Source organism: Carya illinoinensis, chromosome 10 (genome assembly GCF_018687715.1).
Source record: "Carya illinoinensis cultivar Pawnee chromosome 10, C.illinoinensisPawnee_v1, whole genome shotgun sequence".
Lineage (NCBI taxonomy): Eukaryota > Viridiplantae > Streptophyta > Magnoliopsida > Fagales > Juglandaceae > Carya > Carya illinoinensis.
Genome location: NC_056761.1, coordinates 11,604,883 through 11,628,382, shown reverse-complemented (window position 1 = coordinate 11,628,382; position 23,500 = coordinate 11,604,883). Strand labels below are relative to the sequence as shown.

Sequence of the window (23,500 nt, the reverse complement as noted above, 5' to 3'; positions counted from 1 at the left end):
CATTGCCAAATAGTTGGGAAGCCATGAGAATGGCTGTTAGTAATTCTGCTGGTAAAAATAAACTGAAGTATGATGATATTCGTGATTTGATTTTGGCTGAGGAGGTGCGCAGGAAAGATTCAGGCGAGACCTCGGGTTTGAATTCAGCCCTGAATGTTGAATCTCGAGGGAGATCACATGACAGGAATTCAAACAGAGGAAGATCAAAATCAAAGTATAGGGGCAAGAGCAAGTCGAGGCCTGGTTAGCAGGCAACTTGCTGGAATTGTGGCAAAGCTGGCCACATAAAGAAAAACTGCAAAAACCCCAAGAAGACGGAGAATGATAGTGCTAATGTGGTAACTGAAGAAGTACAGGATGCATTATTGCTTGCAGTTCATAGTCCAGTTGATGACTGGATACTGGATTCAGGGGCTTCCTTCCATACATCTTCCCACCGGGAACTAATGAGGAATTATGTTGCAGGTGATTTTGGGAAGGTATATTTGGCTGATGGTGAGGCTTTGAACGTAGTGGGGATGGGAGACATTGACATTGCACTCCCTGGCAAGAACAAATGGACTTTGCAAAAGGTCAGGCACATTCCTGAGTTGAAGAAGAACCTCATTTCTGTTGGGCAGCTTGATGAGTGTGGTCATTCAGTGGTGTTCTCAGATAGCACCTGGAAGGTCACAAAAGGGGCATTGGTACTAGCTCGGGGTAAGAAAACTGGTACACTTTATATGACTACTGGTTTAATTGACATTATTGCTACTACCGTTGCAGAGAGCACAGCAGATTTGTGGCATTGTAGGCTTGGCCATATGAGTCAGAAGGGCATGACGGAACTTCTGTCTAGAGGCAAGCTACCAGAACTGAAGACAGTTGATCTCGGTATGTGTGAGAGTTGTGTTATGGGGAAGCAAAAGAAGGTCAGCTTCTTGAAAAGTGGCAGGACGCCAAAGACAGGAAGACTTGATCTTGTGCACACAGATGTGTGGGGTCCTTCTCCAGTTGCATCTCTTGGAGGTTCTCGCTACTATGTTACGTTCATTGATGACCATAGTAGAAAGGTATGGATTTATTTTTTGAAACATAAATCTGAAGTATTTGATGTTTTCAAAATTTGGAAAGCCATGGTTGAGACAGAGACAGGCTTGAAACTGAAGTGTTTGAGGTCTGACAATGGTGGTGAGTATGTTGATGGCGGGTTCAAGGAGTACTGTGCAGCTCAGGGTATCAGAATGGAGAAGACCATTCCTGGGACACCACAGCAAAATGGAGTTGCTGAGCGTATGAACAGGACCATTAATGAGCGTGCTAGAAGCATGAGGTTGCACGCTGGACTACCACCCACTTTCTGGGCAGATGCAGCCAGCACTGCCGTTTATTTGATAAACAGAGGGCCATCAGTTCCACTGGATTGTGGATTGCCTGAGGAGGTTTGGAGCGGGAAAGAGGTTAAGTTTTCTCACCTTAAAACCTTTGGTTGTCTTTCTTATGTGCTTGTTGATTCTGATGCTCGCAGTAAGCTTGAGGCTAAGTCAAAGAAATGCTATTTCATTGGCTATGGAGACGAGGCATTTGGCTATCGTTTCTGAGATGATCAGGGTCGGAAAATCATAAGAAGCAGGAATGTGATTTTCAATGAGAAAATGATGTACAAGGATAAGTCGAGTACAGTTCCTGCAGTAGCTCCTCAGGAGTCCGAGTTTGTAGGATTGGATGACCTACCAGAGGTCACAGTGCAGTGTAGAGATGAGAGTGACGGGGAGAGTGGGTCCAGTACACCCATTCCTATTATTCCGCAGGCAGTTTCAGAACCGTCTACTCCTACAGTTGTAGTTCGCAGGTCAGTTAGGACTATACGTCCCCCACAGCGCTTCTCACCTACTTTGAATTACATTCTGTTGACAGATGGTGGAGAACCGCAGAGTTATGAAGAAACCTTACAAGATGAGAATTCTAGCAAGTGGGAGTTGGCCATGAAAGACGAGATGGATTCCTTGCTAGGGAATCAGACATGGGAGTTGACAGAACTTCCATCAGGGAAGAAGGCATTACACAACAAGTGGGTGTACCGGGTGAAAACTGAGCATGATGGCAGTAAGAGGTACAAGGCTAGACTTGTTGTAAAAGGCTTTCAGCAGAAGCAGGGTATTGACTACTCTGAGATCTTTTCTCCTGTAGTAAAGATCACAACTATCAGGATGGTACTGGCTATGGTTGCCACTGAAGATCTATTTCTTGAGCAGTTAGATGTGAAAACAGCTTTTCTTCATGGAGACCTTGAAGAAGACATCTACATGCACCAGCCTGAGGGGTTTGTGGTACAGGGAAAGGAAGGTTCAGTTTCCAGACTGAAGAAGAGCTTGTATGGCCTGAAGCAAGCTCCTAGACAGTGGTACAAGAAATTTGACAACTTTATGCACAGTGCAGGGTATATTAGATGTCAGGCAGATCACTGTTGCTATGTCAGGCATTTTGACAATTCTTATATTATTTTGCTGTTGTATGTGGATGACATGCTTATTGCAGGGGCTAGTATTGATGAGATCAATAATCTGAAGAAGCAGATGCCAGAGCACTTTGCAATGAAGGATTTGGGAGCTGCAAAGCAAATCCTTGGCATGAGAATTGTCAGAGACAGAGTCAGAGGTACGTTGAGACTCTCACAGGCTGAGTATGTGAAAAAGGTACTCAGCAGGTTCAATATGGACAAGGCCAAACCAGTTGGCACACCCTTGGGAAGTCACTTCAGACTCAGCAAGAATCAGTCACCAGAGTCAGAGGAGGAACGAGATTACATGAGTAAGGTTCCTTATGCCTCAGCCATTGGTTCACTTATGTATGCTATGGTTTGTACAAGACTGGATATTGCCCATGCAGTGGGAGTTGTGAGTAGATACATGAGTAACCCAGGAAAGCAACATTGGGAAGCAGTGAAGTGGATTTTGAGGTACCTAAAGGGTTCCTCAGAAACCTGTTTATGTTTCTCTGGAGAGAGCTTGGAGGTGCAGGGCTATGTTGATGCTGATTTAGCTGGAGATATTGACAGCAGAAAGAGTACCATGGGCTTTGTTTATACACTTGGTGGTACTGCAGTGTCATGGGGTTCTAATTTACAGAAAACAGTTTCTTTGTCTACAACAGAAGCTGAGTATATTGCAGTGTCAGAGGCTGCAAAGGAGATGGTATGGCTACAAGGCTTCTTGGAAGAATTGGGTAAGAAGAATCAGAAAGGCACTCTCTACAGTGACAGTCAGAGTGCCATATTCCTTGCCAAGAATCCAGCATTCCATTCCAGGACCAAACACATTCAGATCAGGTATCACTTCATACGGTCATTGTTAGATGACGGACAGTTGTTACTTGAAAAGATATGTGGAAGCAAGAATCCTGCTGATATGTTGACAAAGGGTGTTACGCTTGAGAAACTGAAGTTGTGCGCAACTTCAGTTGGTCTTCTAGAATGAAGACAGGAGCAGTGAGTTGCAGAGGTGGAGAATATCATGTTTGAGGAAGACGGTGATACAGCGAGTGTACCAGTCTCCAAGTGGGAGAATTGTTGAGTAATGTGGAGTCTGGTTCACACCGCTCGAGCGGAGTCATTGGCCGCTCGAGCGAAGTCAGGCAGAGTCGAACGCTCGATGTTGGCTCGACAGTGAGCTCGAGCAGGAGGAGTTCGCTCGAGCGGAGGCATTGGCCGCTCGAGCGAAATCAGGCAGAGTCGAACGCTCGACGTCAGCTCGACAGTGGGCTCGAGCGGGATGCGGAAGGGAAGTTCGCTCGAGCGAACATACGATTTAGGGATTCCGCCGTTTGAACTATAAATCTGATTTTTGCCTCTTAAGTCTGTAACAGAGCAGCTACGAAAACACTGTGGATGAACAGTGTTGTGACCCATCTTGTAGTGTGATTCCTCAATAATAAAAATCCTCTGCAGCTCCCGTGGACGTAGGCAATTTGCCGAACCACGTACATCCTGTGTCGTGTGTGATTGCGTGTGTGATCGTTTTCTCATTCGGTGTTATATTTCAATTCATTGTCATCGTTTTTCACAACAATTAGCTCTAGCATCAAATTTCAATCTATTATGATTAAAAGTAGAGGCAAAGCATAAACAACCAAACACTCTTAGATCATCATATGATGGAATAGAATCATATAGGATTTCATGAGGAGATTTACCAAGTAAAGGAGTAGGTATCCTATTTATGAGGTACGCTGCCGTTAACACACAATCACCCCAAAAATGTAGAGGAACATTAGATCGAAACCTAAGTGCCTTACATTTAAAAGATATTGATGTTTTCTTTCAGCTACATCATTTTATTGTGGTCTATTAACACAAGAAGTTTGGTGAAGAATGCTTTTTGAAGAGAGGAAATCAGCCATAAAAAATTCTGAACCATTGTCACTTCTAATAGATTGGATTTTGGTTTTAAATTGTGTTTCTATCATGTTGTAAAATGATGTAAAAAGATGGCTAACATTAGCTTTTGATTTCATCAAATACCATGTGCATCTTGAATGATCATCAACAAAAGTTAAAAAATATTTGAAACCATTAAAAGTTGAGATATTAAAAGGATCCCAAATATCACAATGAACTAATTGAAAATTTAAATTTGAAACACTAGAACTATGAGAAAAAGGTAGTCTTTTTTTTGTTTTTCCATAGGACATATAGTAGATGGAAATGTACAAAAATTTGGAAAGGAAACTACTAAAAATGTTTGAGAAATAAGAGACATTCTTGGTAAATAAGGGTAACCGAGGCAACAATGCCAAACGTCAAATTTGGAAAAATTTATAGTATTTGCAGAAGTGGAATTGATAATACTCTTGGATGTCTTTGATGGTGCACAAACAAGTGTAAACATATTGCAACTAGATAGAATAATGCTACTTTACACCTTCATCTTGTTCCCTCATTTTGACCGCTCATGTATTTAATTTTTTTTTTTTAAAATTCTTTTACTTACTAATTAAGGAAGTGATTATTAGTGTATTGATATATTTTTATATTTTTTAAAATATTTAAAAGTGTTAAAAAATATAAATAAAATGTATGGAAAAAATTAAAAAGTTGAGTTTTGCCTAGGCGGCACGCCTAGCGATCATTGTTGGGAGACAGCCTAGCATCACTCCAATTAGATATTATATTTTTTAAAGAAAAATTTAATCTGATACCATGAGCATTCTTACTAGCTTATGTAAAACCCATATTTCTGTAGAATTTGAAGAAAATAACTTAAAAGTGGTGTCCAACTGATTATGTATTTATTTTTATTTTCCAAGTAGCAGTTGATACTGTTCACAACTCTAAATTATTTTTAATTCATTTCTCTCTCCTCTGTTTCTTCTTTCTTTGCAGCTTTTATTTCTCCTAATTTCATTTCAGCCCATGTTTTGTTTGGTGCCATCTTCTTCCTCTAGTTAAACTGAAACTGTTGTTCATCAATGGCATCACTGAGTTTTTACTTGCGGCAACAATGGCTGCCTTCATTTGGCAACACCTAATGGCACAACCGAATCTCAACAAACGGATAAAACTCAACAAACAGATAAAGCTCAAGTCAAAACAAACATGAAGATGAAGATCATGCTCACGGAAGCAAATATAGGAAATAATAAACTCTTTGTAAATTTAAATATTTTCAAATGCTTGTAACAGATTTTGTTTATCCAAAAATATTTATAAATAAAGCAGCATGTGATCCTCCTTAATCAAGAGAGGAAAACATTTCTTCCATCTATCTTTATTTACTCTTTATGGTATCAAGAGCCACCAAGACATATGTCTCCCATCCATGGTCTCCAACGTATCCTCTACCAACAATTCTTTTTCCAGCAATTCTTCTTCCTCTGCTGCTAGTTCCATTCTCCCCACCCAACTTCATCATTTCATCACAATCAAACTCACCCAAGATAACTATCTTCTTTGGCGAGCTCAATTAATCTCATACCTCCGTGGTCAAAATCTATTTGGTTACCTAGATGGCTCCATTCCTTGCCCAGCTATCATAATTTCTTCCTCTTCCAACAACTCCACACATGTCCCTAATCCCAAATACATTCACTGGTCACAACAAGATCAAATCATTCTAAGTGCCCTTCTCTCTTCCCTCACCGAATCCTTTGTCACCCAAGTTGTTGGTCTTACAACTTCTAGAGATGTCTGGCTCGCATTAGAGAAAACATTCTCTTCCACTTCCTCTACCCGAATCCTTAGCATTCATTTTCAACTATCTACTCTTAAAAAGGCATCCCTCACAATCACCAATTACTTCACCAAAGTCAAACAACTTTCAAATACTCTCTCTACCATTAGTCATCCCCTTAACTCCTCAGAAATCACCTCATATCTTCTTGCTAGTCTCCCCTCCTCATATGACTCACTTGTCTCCTCTATTACTACTAGATTAGATCCCATCTCCCTTGATGACTTTTATGGTTGCCTACTCATTCATGAAAATCACCTTGACCAACAAAACACATCCAATTAATTCAACTTACCCTCGACCAATATTGCCACCTCCTACCCTGGTCGAGGTTATCGTGGTTCACCTTCAAATAGAGGTGCTCCTCACTATGGCAATCAGTCCAGAGGTAGGGAGCGTGGATTCCAAAATTCCTCACCTCAACAAACATCACATTTAAACAGACCTCAATGTCAAATCTACTCCAAAATTGGCCATACAACTGCCACTTGTTGGTATAGATTTGACCAACAATTCCAATCTCTCTCCACACCCAATACTCAAGCAAACATAGCTCAATCACACACACCTCCCACCCCACCTCTTGCACTCAAATATGATCAAAACTGGTGCCCTGAAACTAGTGCCACCAATCACATTATTTCGAATCTCAACCTTTCCCTCAATGCCAACCCATACACTGGACCTAATCAAATTCAAGTGGGCAATGGACAAGGTTTGTAAATGCTTCACACTGTCTCTTCTTTTCTTTATTCAGCTTCAAAATCTTTCTTTCTCAACAAAATCTTACATGCTCTTGAAATCAAAAAGAACTTATTGTCAGTTTCTCAATTCACAAATGATAATAACGTTTATTTTGAATTTCACCCCTCCTTTTTCTATGTCAATGATCCATCCTCTAGAGCTATCCTCCTCTAAGGACTAAGTATATCATGCGGTTGCCAATACCACTACTAAAGTTATGTGGCTCCAATCTCTCCTCACTAAACTCAGCATCTCAAGCCCAAATCCACCTACACTTTGGTGCGATAATGTGAGGGCCACATACCTAACGGCCAACCCTCTCTATCACTCACGCACCAAGCACATCAAACTTGACATTCACTTTGTGCGTGATCAAGTTGCCCAACGTCAACTCCAAGTTTGGTTCATCTCAAGCACAGATCAAACATCTGACCCATTCACCAAAGCACTCACAACTACGTGATTTTGCAACCTTCGAAACAATCTCAATGTCCACGAGCTCCCATTGCAATTGAGGGGGCGTAATGGCACAACTGAATCTCAACAAACGGAAAAAGGTCAACAAACAGATAAAGCTCAAGATTAAAAAAAAAAAAAACATGAAAATGAAGATCATGTTCACGGATGTAAATCTAGGAAATAACAAACTGTCTATAAATTTAAATATTTTCAAACGCTTGCAACAGATTTTGTTTATCCAAAAACATCTATAAATAAAGCAGCTTGTGATCCTCTTGAATTAAGAGAGGAAAACATTTCCTCCATCTATCTTTATTTACTCTTTAACACCGGCACTACAAGTAACAAAATCCTCTCTTTCCTCCTCTCTTCAGACAAAATTATACGAGTTTGTCTCATATAATTTCTTTCCCCAATCTATTGGTTTTTCCCCTCTTGTTTCACTATCGGATTAGCTCTTCAAGGTTTGACTTTTGAGTTCTTCACTTGAATCAATGGAGGTTTTGTTTACAAGTTTTGGGTTAAAATGGCAGCAAGCGAAGCTGTTTGAAACGGAAACAAATTGCTTCAGTTTATAGTTTTGTGAGAGATGAGGGAGGGTGTGAGATTTGGGGAGATATTGTAAATATTAAAGATATGAACATATTATTGATAGTTAGAGAAAATATTTGAAATAAATAAAAAAATATTAAATAAAAATATTTAAATGATTTAAAAATATAGATAAATTAATGTATAATATATTATAAAAATTAGTATGTAAAAAAAAATGTAGTGATGTATTTTAAAAAATAAGATGAAGAAACCATTTCGAGTGCTCTTATAATAGAGTAGAAGAAAGACTATTTATGGTAAACGTCATTTGTTCAACTTATTACAGAGAAGAAATGAGTTCTGCTATTAATAGAGCTCCAGACTTTTACAAAGAAAACTAAGAACTAATCTTGCTAACCTATAATGTATTAACATTTGTGTGCTGACATGTGTTATTTCTAATATCTAGAGTTTTGATTTTTGAAATGTATGATTCTTTCCTTTTCTTTTCCGGATCAGTGAGCAACATTTCCGAGAAAAGGAACATCACATTAGAGCACTCACAATAGACATTGTAAAATAGATATTTCTTTAAAATATAAAGGGATGCCCTCAAAAAACACCTCCATCGGATCTTGTATTTTAAAAATATTTTACATTTTACTACAGTGTTCACTCTACATGTAGAGGAAGCTGTTCAGAAATGTAAACGTTTTTAATTCATTTCTCTTTCCTCTATGCGTTGATTTTCTTCATTTATTCAAGTTTCCTTTATTTCATTTCAGCCCCTCTCCCTCGTTCATCATTCCCACGGTTTTCCTTTGCTTGGCGCGAAAGATAGAACCAGCACCTTCCATCATTCCTTGACTTCGCTTCTCAACTCCATCGCCGATCATCTATTGTCTTCTTCATCAAGCTTTGCTCTCACGGTTGAGGTACATTAGAAATTTTTTTTCTTTACGTGTACTGATTCATGAGTAGGTTTGGGTGAAATATTTGGCTTTCTTTGAATCTCTCTCTCTCTCTCTATCTCTCACTCTCTCCAAAGCACATGAAAGCATAGATTTTTTCTTCTCAGAATATGGGTACTCTAGGATTTTTCATGGGTACGTGATTGTGAGATTTTACATTGAGAGAGTTTGTGAAAGATTAATCAGTAAGTTTCTTACCTGCTCTATTTGTGTCTGACTTCTTTCACAAGATAATTATATTCCATTATCAGTTGTGTTCTGGTCAACCTAAAAGACTTGAAAGGTCTATATGGGTTTGGGACAAACGGTCCTTTCTATACATACCTTCCATGCTCGGCCTGATCCCTTCCCAGGTGCTTTGTGTTTAGGGGTTCCTCTGGTACTTCTACTTTTTATTTGTTTGTTTTGTTGGGTATTCAGATTTTCTTAGTAACTCTATAGATCGTGTTAAAATGTTTTATTTGGCATTGTATTTATCTGCTGCCCAAGTGTTGCATTAATCAATTATATTTTATACCTTAGAGCCAGAAGTAGTTAAATCAGAAATACTATAATAAAATTTTTTGTCCTGTCATATACACATTATATTCCAGCTTTGTCATTTACAAAATTTTTGGCATTCGATTTTCTTGGGCTTCAGTCATTAGTTGTAATGAGGATTGTTTTCATGATTTATTTGTATCCTTCTCTAGTGATGCTTTAAATGGCATTGTTTTCATGATTTAAAGCATGATTTAGTAATCTTGCGGATTGTTTTCATGATTTGTTTGTTTCTATTGAAATTCTATTGTCACTTTTTAATAATAAGTATGTGGTGGTGACATGATAGTCAACCGAAGTTTTTGCCATTTAAAGCAAATTATCAGGATGACATGAATCTAGCTTTCCAAATGCAAATAACAAGCTTGAACCTTACAAACTTAATGCTGAAATCAGGCCTGACTAAAAAGCATCACTGCATATTCCTATTCCTATCTATAAAGTTTCACTTAAATATATATATATATATATATATATTTATATATATAAAGGTATCAAACTGTAACCCAAATTCTGCATAAAATTTCCTTCTTAAATTTCCCTGTCACTATCCTATTAGATACAAGTTCTATAACTTATTTATCATCTTCCTCTTCTAGCCAAATTTCCAACACCTTCTATTACTGCCCAACCTGATCTAAGGCCCCCTTTTTTTTTTTTTTGGAACTCCTTTTGCATGGAAAAAATGAAGAGCTATATCAGCATTTAGCAGCTACATTGGTTTCTCAGTTGTATCCTTAGATGTAGTTTTGAATCTTTGATCTCTCTCTCTCTCTCTCTCTCTCTCTCTCTCTCTCTCTCTCTCTCTCTCTCTCTCTCTCTCTCTCTCTCTCTCTCTCTCTCTCTCTCTCTCTCTCTACATGTATATATTTTTTTGTTTTGATGTAAATTTCAATATTATAAGCAGATTGTGATTGGCAAACTAAAAAATTTCCTACATGTATTTCAGGGAACCGATTATTTTAGAACTCTGCTACTCCTAAACCTACCTATGTTAAAGCTAATATTTTCTCCTCCTCTTATTTTCTCAACCCTTTAAAGCCAGCCCCCATTACCGATTATTTTAGTCTCTTTTCAATTGTGTTTGCTTGCCTATTGGTCATTTTTTTAAGTTGTTTCATAAAAGAAAAAGATGAGTGCCCAATTAGAACTTGTTTTTATCAAAACAAGTGATACTTATCAAAATCTAGAATTTCAAAAACTTTTTAATTGAGTTTGATTGAATTTCATGATCCCATTTTTTTTTCTTTTTTCTTTTTCTTTTGAAGGATGGATTCACAACTCCACAGAGTTCATTTGTTCACTACCCTCTTACAAGAGGGAGAAGAAAGCTACAATAACTACCTCCTCACATCTTTGAACGAGTTTGAATCTCAAGTTACTCCTCCCAACCCAAAACAAGCAACTGCTAGAAAAATAAAATCTAGACAATGAAACTTTAGTCCAGAAGAGGACAACTTACTAGTGTCAGCTTGGCTTAATACTAGTTTGGACCCAATCAATGGGGTTGATCAATCTAAACATTCATTTTGGGTTAGAGTACATGAATATTATGAGAAAAACAAAAATTCCACATCTTGTGAACGTAGTTTAAGCTCTCTCACAAATAGATGGTCAACCATCCAATATGCTACAAATAAGTTTTGTAGGGCCTTAGCTCAAATTGAAGGAAGGTCTCCAAGTGGGGCTACTAAGCAAGATAAGGTGCTTAAACAATATCCTTTAATTTTATCCTTTAAATGAAAATGTATTAGATATATTTCACATCTTACTTACTGAATTTTCAGATTGAGCAAGCAAAGGAACTCTGTCGAAGTAACCAATCCGCAACATTCAACTTCCTTTATTGTTGGAATATTCTAAGGCACCATCCAAAATGGAAACAGACTGTAGCTGAGGGTAGTGTGAAAACTAAGAGAAAATCAGTAACCCCAGATGTTCATGTGCCAGAGTTTACAATCATATATGAAGACATCATATCTCTATCTATAGATGTGAATCTAGAGAGACCCATTGGAAAGAAGGCTGAAAAGAAGCAAAAGAGGCAAGATAGTACCTCTTCCAATCTTGCGGATTTGATGACTAAAATGAGAGAGGAGAAGAAGAGAGCAAATGCTGAGAAGGGAGAAGATAGGAAAGAGATTATCCGTCTTACGAAAGAGAGGCTTGATTTGGATTAAAGAAGAGAAGATAAGGAAATTATGAGGATGGACACCTCAAGTTTGTCTCCAATGCAGCAAGAGTATTTCTGTAGCCCCCAATTAGAAATACTTGAGAAGTAAAGGTCTACAAAACCATGATTGGGTTTGGTATGGGCTACAAATGAACATATTTTGAAAGGTAACAATGCAGCCACTTTTGGGAATGCTCTTTTGATAGTTTTTTGTCTAGAACACAGCACAAACATGAAGCTTATGTCCAGCCACATTTGGGAATATGGGTTTGATAGTTTTTTGTATAGAGTACTCTACAAAACCTGAAGCCACAACGTAGCTAGTGGATAGTTCAGATTTTTTTTTTTTTTTTTTTTGTATAGAACACAGCACAAGTAGCACACTAAACTGTCTTAATAGTCTAATGTGTTCTTTGTTGGAGAAGTTATGATGGTGGCACACCAAAGTGTTGTTGTGAATGACTTAACTTTAATTATGAGAATGAATGAGCAGGAACCGGCCAAAACTATGGCATTTCTATCTTCAATTTATTGTCTCCCTATTGAGTTTCTATGCTTGATCAATATATTACACTATAATTGATGTGTATATTATTTTTTGTTGCCTTGCTCTCAACTGGGCAAATTACATGCCTTGGACTTGCTACCACTACTAGTATATGCATATATATGTCAATATGCATGCATGTTGGTAGTAATTGGCTACATAACATATCATTTTTAAAGAGTTTGTTAATTGGCTGGAAATTTGTTTTCGGTGCAGATTTTAGGGAACCAGAATATTTAGTTGCAGAGACTTTATTTCTCTTAACTCTAGCCTCTCGCTTAGTTTATATATAGGGGTACCTTTTCTTCAAAGAAAGAAAAAGTACATATATAGATATCACTCCATACCAATAAAAATTTATTAAAAGAAAAAAAAAAAGATAAAAGAAGAAGAAGTTTATGTATGGGAAACATTTTCTACTAAACTAGTGTAGTGACCGGGCTCATCGGCAATTTCCTCATACTGTACTTTATTCTTTCCTAATTCATTTATGTCATTGCCTAATTGTCATGATTTATGGGCTGATTGTTTTTGCAAGCTGTGCATACATGAGTCATGCACCATACATATATCTGTTTTGAATGGATGTCAATATTTTTGGGTTTTGCATCTTCCTCATGAAACATTGTCTTTCTTTCTTCTTCTTTTTTTTTTCTTTCTGACTTGGTTTCGAATGTGCTTCCAAGTGTAGAAGTGTCAAGTTGTATCAAAGATAAGTCCAGGATCGTATTCCACAGGGACAATGGGTTATTAAAGCGTATAAGAGATTTGTGAGTAACAAATGAATCAAGTATGAGAGATGAAAATAAAATTCAAATGCAATGCAAAAAGATAATCGAAATTGAAATTAGAGTTTCTAAAAAAAAAACAAATTAACGAACACTTGGGTTGGGTTTGGGACTCTCTTTATTTTGGATTCTAGATAATTTTCTCGATTAACAACCCAATCAAGGCATTGATAATCGGAAGATAAAAAGGTTAAGCTCAAGTTTTGCAATATTTTCCTAAGAGATTTTCTATTTTACTAGCTGAACACACATTAACAAACAAACGAGAGAAGCCTTGATAATTTTCAAACTTTTGTTGTGCCTTACCTCAACAACAAAACAAGAGCAAGAGTTTCAATCTATTTTCAATTTAAATCCGACTAGTAACATAGTGAAATCAATAATTATCAACAAAATATTGCATCGATCTAGAATCCAAAACAAATCACGTCCCATTCCACAACCCAAGCTTAAGAAATTAGCTATGCATAATATTTCTAGCAATAAAAAGTAATCTAAGTAAACTCATATTAAAAATGAAAGAAAATACTAACATAGAATAAATTTTAAAATGCAAAATAGATGATCTATACAAAAAAAAAAAACAGCAGTTCAAACGGTCAAAGCTCAAAGAAATAAAACAAATCAAAACTAGCTAAATGAATAAAACTTAAGAAAATTAAATGAAGCTTAACGTTGCCCAAAGGAAATGAAAAGAACAACAAGCCAAATCCACTAACAAACCAAATGAAATGAATCCGTAAATAAAAGTCTAATCCAAAGAGAATGGGAAGTAGAGGTTGAAACAGCCGCCACAAGAAACGAAATAAAAACAAATAAAAACAAGAGAGAGTTCTCCCAGGTCTGTAAACCTCAACCTGAAAAAATAAAAGCAAAAAAAAAAAAACAAATAACCAGCTAAATGAAAGGTAGAAGAAACTGCCGAGTGTCTGAAACAAAAGAAAGGAATTAACAACTCTGCTGCTACCTACTGCTATGAACAAAAATGAAAAGAAGAAGAAAAACTCAAACTAAACTACTGCTATAGCCGAACGAAATATGAAAGAAAAAACAAGAAGATAAAACTGCCTCCCGTCCCAACGAAGAAGTAAGGAAAATAAATAAACTCTCGACTACTCTCCTCCCCTGGATGAAAGCCTTCCAGCTGTATAAAACAAGTTGAAAAGTAAAGAGTCCAAGACCTCCTGCTGCTGCTTCCGGTCTAGCTATCCTCCATCTCTTACTGCACGTTCAGTCATCCGAAAAAGAAGGAAGAATGCTTCTGCTGCTCAACGTGATTTGTTCCAGCATGCAGAGTGTGAGCTGTCATTGGACTTTCACATGCAGAAGCAAGAAAAACTTGCCCTCCAGCAACATGTTTTCTGCATTAGTGTGCTTGGCTGGCTGTGAGTTGTTGTAACGTGCTGCCCGAGTGATCTGCATGTGTGAGTGTTTTGCTGTCCATGTGGTGTGTGCTGTCCGAATGAGTTTGTTTTGCATGTGTATTGTGCATTTCTTCTCCTGCTGCTCTGCGTCTGCATGTGTTCCTGCATGTGTCCGAATGCTTTATGCACTTTTCTGCATGTGTGTTGTGTCCAACGTGATGATGCATGTGTGCTCCTGCTGTTGGCTGTCCGAGTGCCTTTCTGCTGCTGTGTTCCTGCATGTGTGAATTGTATGTGTGAATGGTCTGCATGTGTATTGCAGAACTGCATGTGTGCATGCATGTGTGAGCTGGTCTTCTTTCTTTTGCTGTAGCCTCCGTTCCTCTGCTGCTCAACGTGATATGCATGTTTGAGTTTTCTGCTCCAGCCGTCCAAGGGTCTTGTTGCTGCACGTTCATCTACACTAAAAAGAAGAACACATTTGCTGTCCTGCATGTGTGTATTTTTCTGCATGTGTATTGCCCAAACTACCCTTGTTATGAGAGGAATAAAAATGGAATATTTATTGTCATGTGAAGTTATTGTATTATAAATATTTTTAAGTACAAAAATACCAGAATTTATCAATTGACTCAAGTATTGTGATCTATTGCATAATTAAGTACTTAAATCATTTTTTTATTAAACAATTTATTCACTTAAGTAACTTAATCATGCAGTTTTAGCGCTTCATCACTTTCTCTGCAAATGGATGTCAATACTTATCAAACTTTGTCTTAACCAGTAATATGTTTGGCTTAACTAGTACCTAATTAGTTTCTTACTTGCTATATAGTGTATTACTTGCTATATATACTGTAATCGGTCCTAGGCTAGATTCCTAAACTAAGTTTGAGTCACTTTATTACTTGATATGTGATTGGTTTAGTATTTGTTGCTAAACTCAAGAAGAACCTGGAGATAGGCACCGTGGATGACTTTTCAAATAGCTTTCAATCGGTTTGGTGTTCTTTTTTTTATTTTTTTTAATGGACAATCGGTTTAGCATTCTAATGGCTTTTCAAATATCCATCTTGTATTTGTTGCCAAGAGCTCGTAAAGAAATTAAATAAAGTTGAGTCATAACATTAAAAATTAAATAAAGTTGAGTCATACCATTAGAGCTCGTATTTAGTGATATTTTAATAAAAATTGAGTCTCACATATTACTTAATAAAATGACAAGTGGACATACAAGAAATTAAATAACACAACCATACATGCATATATAGTTTTTCTAAGTTAAGGTTACATATGCTAGAAAAACAAGATATTACCATTAGATTAAACATAGTGAAATGTAAAATACAAGTACTTAAAATTGACTATATATTTACCACAAATGTTCGATAAGATCCGATTGGAGTTGAGAATGAAGTTCTCGATCTCTAATGTGATGATGATGTTGAATGAAGTTTACAAATTCATCTGTATGCTCATGGGACACTGGCTCTTGGGATATTTCATCATTTTGTTCATAAACGAAGTCTGCTACTCGAAGATAAGAATGCCGCTCATCTTCTACGATCATATTATGCAAAATTATGCATGCTATCATAATCTCCTTTAGAGTTTGTCGATCATAAAACCGTGCAGGTCCGCGTACAATTGCAAATCGAGCTTGAAGCACTCCAAATGCTTGTTCAACATCTTTTCTTGTTGATTCTTGTGTTGCAGCAAAATGTTTTTTTTTTTTTTTCCATATGGAGCATGAATTGTTTTAACAAACGTCGACCATGAAGGATATATACCATAAGCAAGATAATATCCCATTGAGTAGTCATTTCCATTTATTGAGTAGTTGACCTTCAGAGCATGTCCTTCAGCGAGCTCTCTAAAGACAGAAGAATGTTCGAGAACATTAATATCATTATGAGAGCCTGGTAATCCAAAAAATGCATACCATATCTAAAGATCGTATGACACTACAGCTTCTAAAATTATCGTCAGTTCATGAATGTGACTACAATACATTCCTTTCCATGCACTTGAAAAATTTTTCCATTTCCAATGCATGCAATCAATACTCCCTAACATTCCAAGAAACCCACGACTTTCTCCAACTGCGAGCAATCTAGCAATATCGCTGTCGTTTGGTGATCTTAAGTACTCGTTAGAGAAGATGCTAATGATAGCCTTGACAAATTTCTTAAACATTCGATTGCTGTATTTTCTGTAATTCTTAAGTATTCGTCCACAAAATCACCAGATACTCCATAAGCCAATATTCTCATCACAGCAGTTATTTTTTGAAGGGAAGAATGCCCAAGTCTTCTAGCAGCATCTCTTCTTTGGACGAAGTATGGTTCGTATGCTTCGACTGCAGCTTGAATACATAAAAAAAGATGACGTTGCATTCGGAACGTCCTACGGAATATATTCGGAGGATATATGGGTGATTCAGCAAAATAATCCGCAAAAAGGCGTTGATGGCCTTCAAACAAATTTCTTCGAATGAATATACGACGTGATGTCGAGCCTCTTTCATTACCCAAACGTTGTTCTTCCATAGCTAAAACTAAATTTAATTATAACTCCTCGTCAGATGACGAAGAGTCAAATACCTCAAAGACAGGATCCATAAGAACTATATAGAAAGAAGAACTAGAAGAATTATGTAACAAAATAGAAAAGAAGATGTTGGTGAAACTTAATGAAAAATTGGTGTTATTTATAGTAAAAGTTTTGAAAAAATTAAAGGTATATTCTCATAATATACTAAAGAATATGTTAAGAATATTCTTTCACAATTATCGAAAATGGATATTCACGGAATATACCGAAGAATATCTTAAGAGTATTCTTTCACAATTATCAAAAATGGATATTCACGAAATATACTGAAAAATATCTTAAGAATATTCTTTCACAATTATCGAAAATGGATATTCAAGGAATATACCAAAAAATATCTTAATTTTTATTTTTAAGATATTTTAGTTTAGCTTATAAATTTGGATTAATTTAAAATAGAATATAATGACATTGTATATGGGGAGATATTGCAAATATCAAGAGATATGAGGATATCATTGGTAATTAGATAAAATAATTGAAATGAATAAAAAAGAATAAAAAGTATAATATTTAAATGATATAAAGAAAAAATAGATAAGCTAATGTATGGTATATTGTAAAAGTCAGTATATAAAATAGAAAAAGTAGGTTTTGGTGATGTATTTTAAAGGATAGGATAAATAAACCATTGTGAGTACTCTTAGAGGCACCATAGCAAAGAAAAATTTACAAAATATTCAGGACTCTCTACTTTTCCATCGATACAAGCATACAACTGACAAAATCAATCGAGACTAAGCTAGTTAAATACACTGGCAATCTGAACTGTGTCTGTAGCCCGACAAGGACTTCGATACTTTCAAGCAACATGTCCACCGAGTCGACAAGAATGATGCTGCTGCCAGCAACTGATATATCTTCATGGATTCATTTTCCTTTTCTTCTTCATAGATTGTTTCCAAGGACGTTATCTGGAGCCTGGAAATTGTGACAAAATGAGGCGGCGCTACCGTAGAGAACGGGGTTAATGGTGAAGCAGGGGAGAGTGTTCCTTGGCTGACTACTGGTTGGGATACCTGCGTTATAAGGGTGTAAGCCATGGCGTTTTGGGGGGTTCAAATATGCCACTCAGAAAACCAAGTGTTTGTATTCATGAAAAGGCCGGGAGGATTGAGCTCATTTGGCATTCTAGGTTCAGTTTATATAGGAGCTATAATGACTGTGTGCTTTTCTTTTGGTGAATTCAGAAACCGCGTCGGCCGCAATACAAACAAGAGTAACATGACTGCTTTATGAATTAAATGCAAGTTTTGGAGCTTACTCATCCGGGGTCTCTTTCAAATTATGTCCTTTTTCTCCCCCAGTTGGGTCGTTTTCAAATTTTGAGAGGGTGGCTTCTGCATTCGGCTACCATCTATGACTTTTATCGGTAGATGTAACAGCATCCTTTTGGAAATTGGGATGGCTGTCTAAAATAGATAAATCCCAACAATCAACAGTCACAATTTCTACAACGTTAATTTTTTCAAAGCTTTCTGAATTAATTACGTGCCCTGGTCTACAAGATATGAGATACCTATCCCTCTGCAAGGTTATAGCAGCAGTGGTTTTGGGCGGTGGCTGTAATCATGGAGATAGAGGATAGATATGACAAAGGCTGGAGGACTGCCCAGGTAGTATTGGCTGTACCTTAGCAGCTGTGGGTGGCGCATGCGAGATTGTAATTTTTTTTTTTTTATAGTATTGCAATTAGTATTAAACTTTTATTGTAATCTCTATATTAATCTCTTTGATTAATCCAAGTTATCTAGTGGTTTTCTCTCCAAAGTGGAGAGGTTTCCACTGGTTCTCTAGTGTCTTTGATCAATTTCTTGTGGATTTATTTTCTTCAACTTATTCCTTAGATGATAAATCTCGTCGTAAATATGCATTTACATCTAACATCTACATCATGCCACCATGCCTTCAGCATCGATTGATGTATCATTGTCATATTTGGTCGACAGCTGCCCCATGTGATATGAGAAAAGGAAAATGGATAGAACCGAAACTAGAAAGTCCCTCAAAAAGGTATGATCTGGTTAAAAAAAAAAAATTGAATATGGACTATTCGTGCCCTAGATAAGAGGTCAAGGTGTCGACGAGTTTATAAAAAGGAAGAAGAAGAAGAAAGAAGAAAAAGAGAGAAATGAGTTTGTTTCAGTGAAGACAAACTCTAAATTGTGGAATAACATGGTGAAGATTATGGATGCCATTGTAATGGGGGCATCCTCATATTCGAATTGTCCTAATTTCCTGCAGGAACATTGCCAAAATCAATTGGTACGTACGGTTTGGTACGGTATATGCTCTCTATCTTTAGGCTCACGTTCAAAATCCCATCATCTCTGCCCTACCAGATGTCTGGTATCAGAAAGCATAATTCAATTTTGCTCGATCCTGAGCGATATGGAATAAAGAAACTCATCTATTATCACTTTCTGGTTTAGTACTTGATCCAAATAAGAAGAACATAAATTTTTGCAGATTTTGGAGAGATAATCAAATGGAGCATTGAGAGAGGAAGTGACATTGTTCATATTAATTAAAGAAGGTAATCTCAAAAAGGGTTCAATGTGATCTTGCTCGGTTGGATTCTTATTCTTAAAACATATTTTTTAATCAATTAGTACTGATTTGGGATTGTTAATATAATTCCTTCTACTGTTTATTCTTTGCTGAAATATGTTAGAAAAACTCCATCTTGTTGTTAATAATTCCTTCATCCCTGTATGTTTGTTACACGACCACAAAAGGTTTTATCTAGTCTAATTGGTCTCGCTAAATCCCTTTTTTCGGTGTGGTCGGGGCTTGAGATGGCTGGCTGTATATTTAAGCACATGACCATGACCGTGTCCCAACGGATAGGATGTTACTATAGTTATTTTTTGCGGACATTTTTTTCCCAATTCCACCCTCTATCATGTCCTTTTCATAGTCATCACAAACCAATCAAAACAACAGCCAAAGCTAAGTAAAAGAAACAGGATAAGCTTCTACGACACTACTAGATCCAATCAATGTACCAAAAATCATTGTCAGATCATGAAAAAGTTCAAATGGGCCAAAATATGACTGAAAAAAGTGCAAATTTGGGGACTATCCATCCTAACAAGAAGCTTATCTTTTGAGATCTCCCATTTTCCATCCACACTTTGACACATACCAATATATGGTCTGTAGTTTTGCTGAGAGAAGTGTAAATTTGGAGATTATATATCCTAACAAGAAGCTTATCTTTTAAGATCTCACATTTTCCAGATAGATGCCAATAAATGGTCCTAGGCGAAGGTAATCTCCTGGACATTTCTCATAAAACTAGGCTTTTCGCAATTAATATCAAAAGCAAGAGGATGCACAAACTGTCAAATATGATATTGAAACCCTTCTTGGACTATTGTCTCAGTTTAAGCCTAGCATGGCCTTATAAATATCCCATTGCATGCCTTGGGTACTTCATGCTCATCCCCAACAAAGCCTACATCTTTACATGCCCTTCTCTCTCTTGGATTCAAACATCCCCTTATATTTTCATCCTTTGCTTTGTGTTTCACCTGAGAGAATAAGCAAGAAAAAAAATGGTGAATTCACGCATTGCAAGGTTTGTCTCAGAGGTTGCACCACCGCAGTTTATTAGTGTCATCAGGCACAGAGAAACGAAGATGTTGGACACAATCAATGAAGAAGAAAGAGATGCTAACCCGAACAACTCTCGTGCTGCATGTTCAAGAACTTCTTCTTCTTCTTCTTCAATTCCCACCATTGCTAGTACTGCTAACTGTAAGGCCTTTCTTAAAGAAGTTCACAGATCCTTCTCGCTCTTTGATCATTGAGAGCCGAGAAGGCTGAATAAATAAAATCGAATGCCTCGTAGGCCTTGAGCGCTTTTTCATGTAGAAGGAACACAGTTCAGGAGAACTACAGATCAAAGTGGGGAAAGAGAAAAAGAAACCAAAGTTCTAAAAGAGCTTTCTTTCCCTTCACTTTTTACATGCTCCCCAAACCCTCTTTTTCTCCAAACTTCACCATGCATGCTGTTATGATCAATTTATTAATAGTCCAAAACATGATCAAGGCTCTCCATAATCATCTATTTCTTCATGTTGTTTTAAATAAGAAATGTCCACAACCTATATATGTATTTCTTCTATTGGCATAGAACTTCTTGCAACAATAGAAGCCCAAAAAAAATGATAAAAGAGTTGGGTGATATAGCAGTACTGTAGTATAATGGCAGCAACTATGCTCCTGATTACTTCTATTCTCTTTTTTAAATATGAAATTTTTCCAAAAATAACTTTCCATCATTGATCGTTCGAGAGTTTCAGGTTATTTAATAAACGAGATGAGAATAGTTGTGAAAATAAACCAGGTCATTATCATTTTATCTTTCAAATCAATGGTTGCATCTCAATAATGTTAAGCGGGTGTTATACTTTAACTCTATGAGAAATCAACTAAGTTGAACATAAAATTAAGAAATAGAGGACCTGACCTTAAATGAATAAGTTTTATAATTGCATCAAGTCTCCAAGGTGAACAATCTCTTATTGATGGAATGATGTAGGCAAATGAAGTTGTCTTAAGAAAAAAAGGCTCTGCGAGTTGGGCACGGTTCCTAGTTCCAAACCCTTTGGCTATCAGTGGACTATTTAAGCTGCTTCCATGGCGAGAGTGGGTCTTCATGTGCTAGCTTTGGCGTGCATGAATGGTGCCCTTGGCGTGCTCATGCTTAATCTACCAATCATGAAAACCTCATCATGGTAGCCTAGTAGGCCCTTCCTAACCAACGTTAAGACAAGTTGGGAGCCTCACCCCACAATACCAAATTTTGCTACAAATTGCATCCAACCTGGAGAGGGCTCGATATAATTATGAGGCCTATAGGGCTAACCAGTGGATATGGGTCACCAATTGGGCTCCCAGCCCATGGCCCTTTAAGAACTTTGTCCATCTTTAGAGGTCCAATTCATCCTAACCACTAAGAAAATAACTGTTTGAGAGTCTATTGGATAAGGATAACTGTCATTTGAATATCGGATAAGCCCTCAATCCCAAGACTTGAATTTTGAATAGTAGATAAGTCCGTAATCACATAATAACAGACATCTCATGGGTTCTATATATATCAAAAGCATTCCCACGAACCTTAAGCCGCTCTATTCTTTGATTAAAGGTGATCGTATGTAAGTGGCGGTAAAACACATCCATAGCACAATCCATTAGTCTCATATGTGAGGAAACTGCACGCCATCATACAACTTTGGAATTCTTGCATTCTTGCACTCGAAAGAAAAAAAGCTATAAAAGAACCTAATGTTTCAAAGAAATATATATAATTTGTATAGACTAGTTTGTAAATCAATTACACTTCTTTTTAAAAAAGTAAAATGTACAGGACGACATACTTTAAGACTATAGTCTATATATAACAATATTCTATTATCAACACGTAATTATTATTATTTTTGTTAAAATTATTCTTTTAAATTTATACTTTTTTAAATTTATACTTTTTAAAGATTAATATGGCAATTTTTTTACAAGCTTTTGAATTCTAGAAAACATATATAACTTAAAATATAATGTCAACGATACTACAAAGATCTGTTTACTCATAAATCTTGACTCGTACTAACATTAATTTTAACATTATTGTTGATATCAATTTTAACTAAATAACTTTAAAATGTATTCTATATCAGTTTATCTATTATTTCTCTTCATCATTTAATATATAATTTTTTTTTTATCTTTTTTTCATATAAGTATAGTTATCTCATCCAACTACAAATAAAATTATAAGGGCAGTGATAGAGTTATCGAGAGTGGCTCCTAACACTGCCCACTGATAAGCCTATTTTTATTTTTGTCATTTTTTATACATTTTTTTACAATCTCCTTACACATTTTAAATATTTAAAAAAGTATAAAATCACAATATCATTAAAAAAATACTTACTCAATTACTAAATAAATAAAAAAAGATATCGGTAGAAATGCTTGGGACCCAAATTGGAGACTTCAAGCGTTTCTCAAATTATAATATCTTTCATATCTTTTAATATTTTCAATATCTTCCCATTTACTACTATTTTAAGATTATTCTGTAATCTTTTTTTGCCAAAAATTGTATACATACAATATTACCTCTTCTTTTCTTTGAATTTTTTTTTTTTATTGAGAGATTTGGTGAGAGGAATCGAACTCAAGATCTCTCTTATGGAGGTTGGGTCTCATGCCATCTAAGTTATAAACTCTTGACAATTTATCTATTTTTTAAGACTTCCTTGTATTTGTCTATATTTTAAATAATGATGATTGAGAGGTACATCGATATTTTGTCAATATTATTAAGTGTTGACCTTAACATAACATCTAGGGATTGCTATTATTGAAGTTATAAGTTAGTGCTAGTTGTTCATTATCCAAATCTACAGAGATTGATTGGTGTTACATCTTCCCCCACATCTACAGAAGTGTGCTTGATTGATTGTTTAATTATTGAAAAACTAACATGGTTTAGAACGAAAGAGACATGTATGGTATATGAAACGCATCTTATATTAATTTCTTAAT

The 23,500-nt window shown here is 36.3% G+C and overlaps 1 protein-coding gene across 1 annotated transcript; it reads left to right on the top strand.

Annotated features, from left to right (window-relative positions):
• Window positions 1-9,203: 9,203 nt before the first annotated feature.
• Window positions 9,204-12,216, top strand: LOC122278421 (glutathione S-transferase T3-like). Its single transcript, XM_043088611.1, has 3 exons — window positions 9,204-9,267; window positions 10,902-11,158; window positions 11,242-12,216. The coding sequence occupies exons 1-3, from the start codon at window positions 9,204-9,206 to the stop codon at window positions 11,632-11,634; spliced, it is 714 nt and encodes a 237-aa protein (XP_042944545.1). The 3' UTR covers window positions 11,635-12,216.
• Window positions 12,217-23,500: the final 11,284 nt, after the last annotated feature.

Bases quoted from the DNA above. Each gene is read 5' to 3' on its own strand.
- LOC122278421 (XM_043088611.1), top strand. From the start codon at position 9,204: ATGGGTTTGGGACAAACGGTCCTTTCTATACATACCTTCCATGCTCGG. The intron at 9,268-10,901 runs GTGCTTTGTGTT...ACTTTAGTCCAG, and splicing joins TCGGCCTGATCCCTTCCCAG to AAGAGGACAACTTACTAGTG. The intron at 11,159-11,241 runs GTGCTTAAACAA...CTGAATTTTCAG, and splicing joins GGGCTACTAAGCAAGATAAG to ATTGAGCAAGCAAAGGAACT.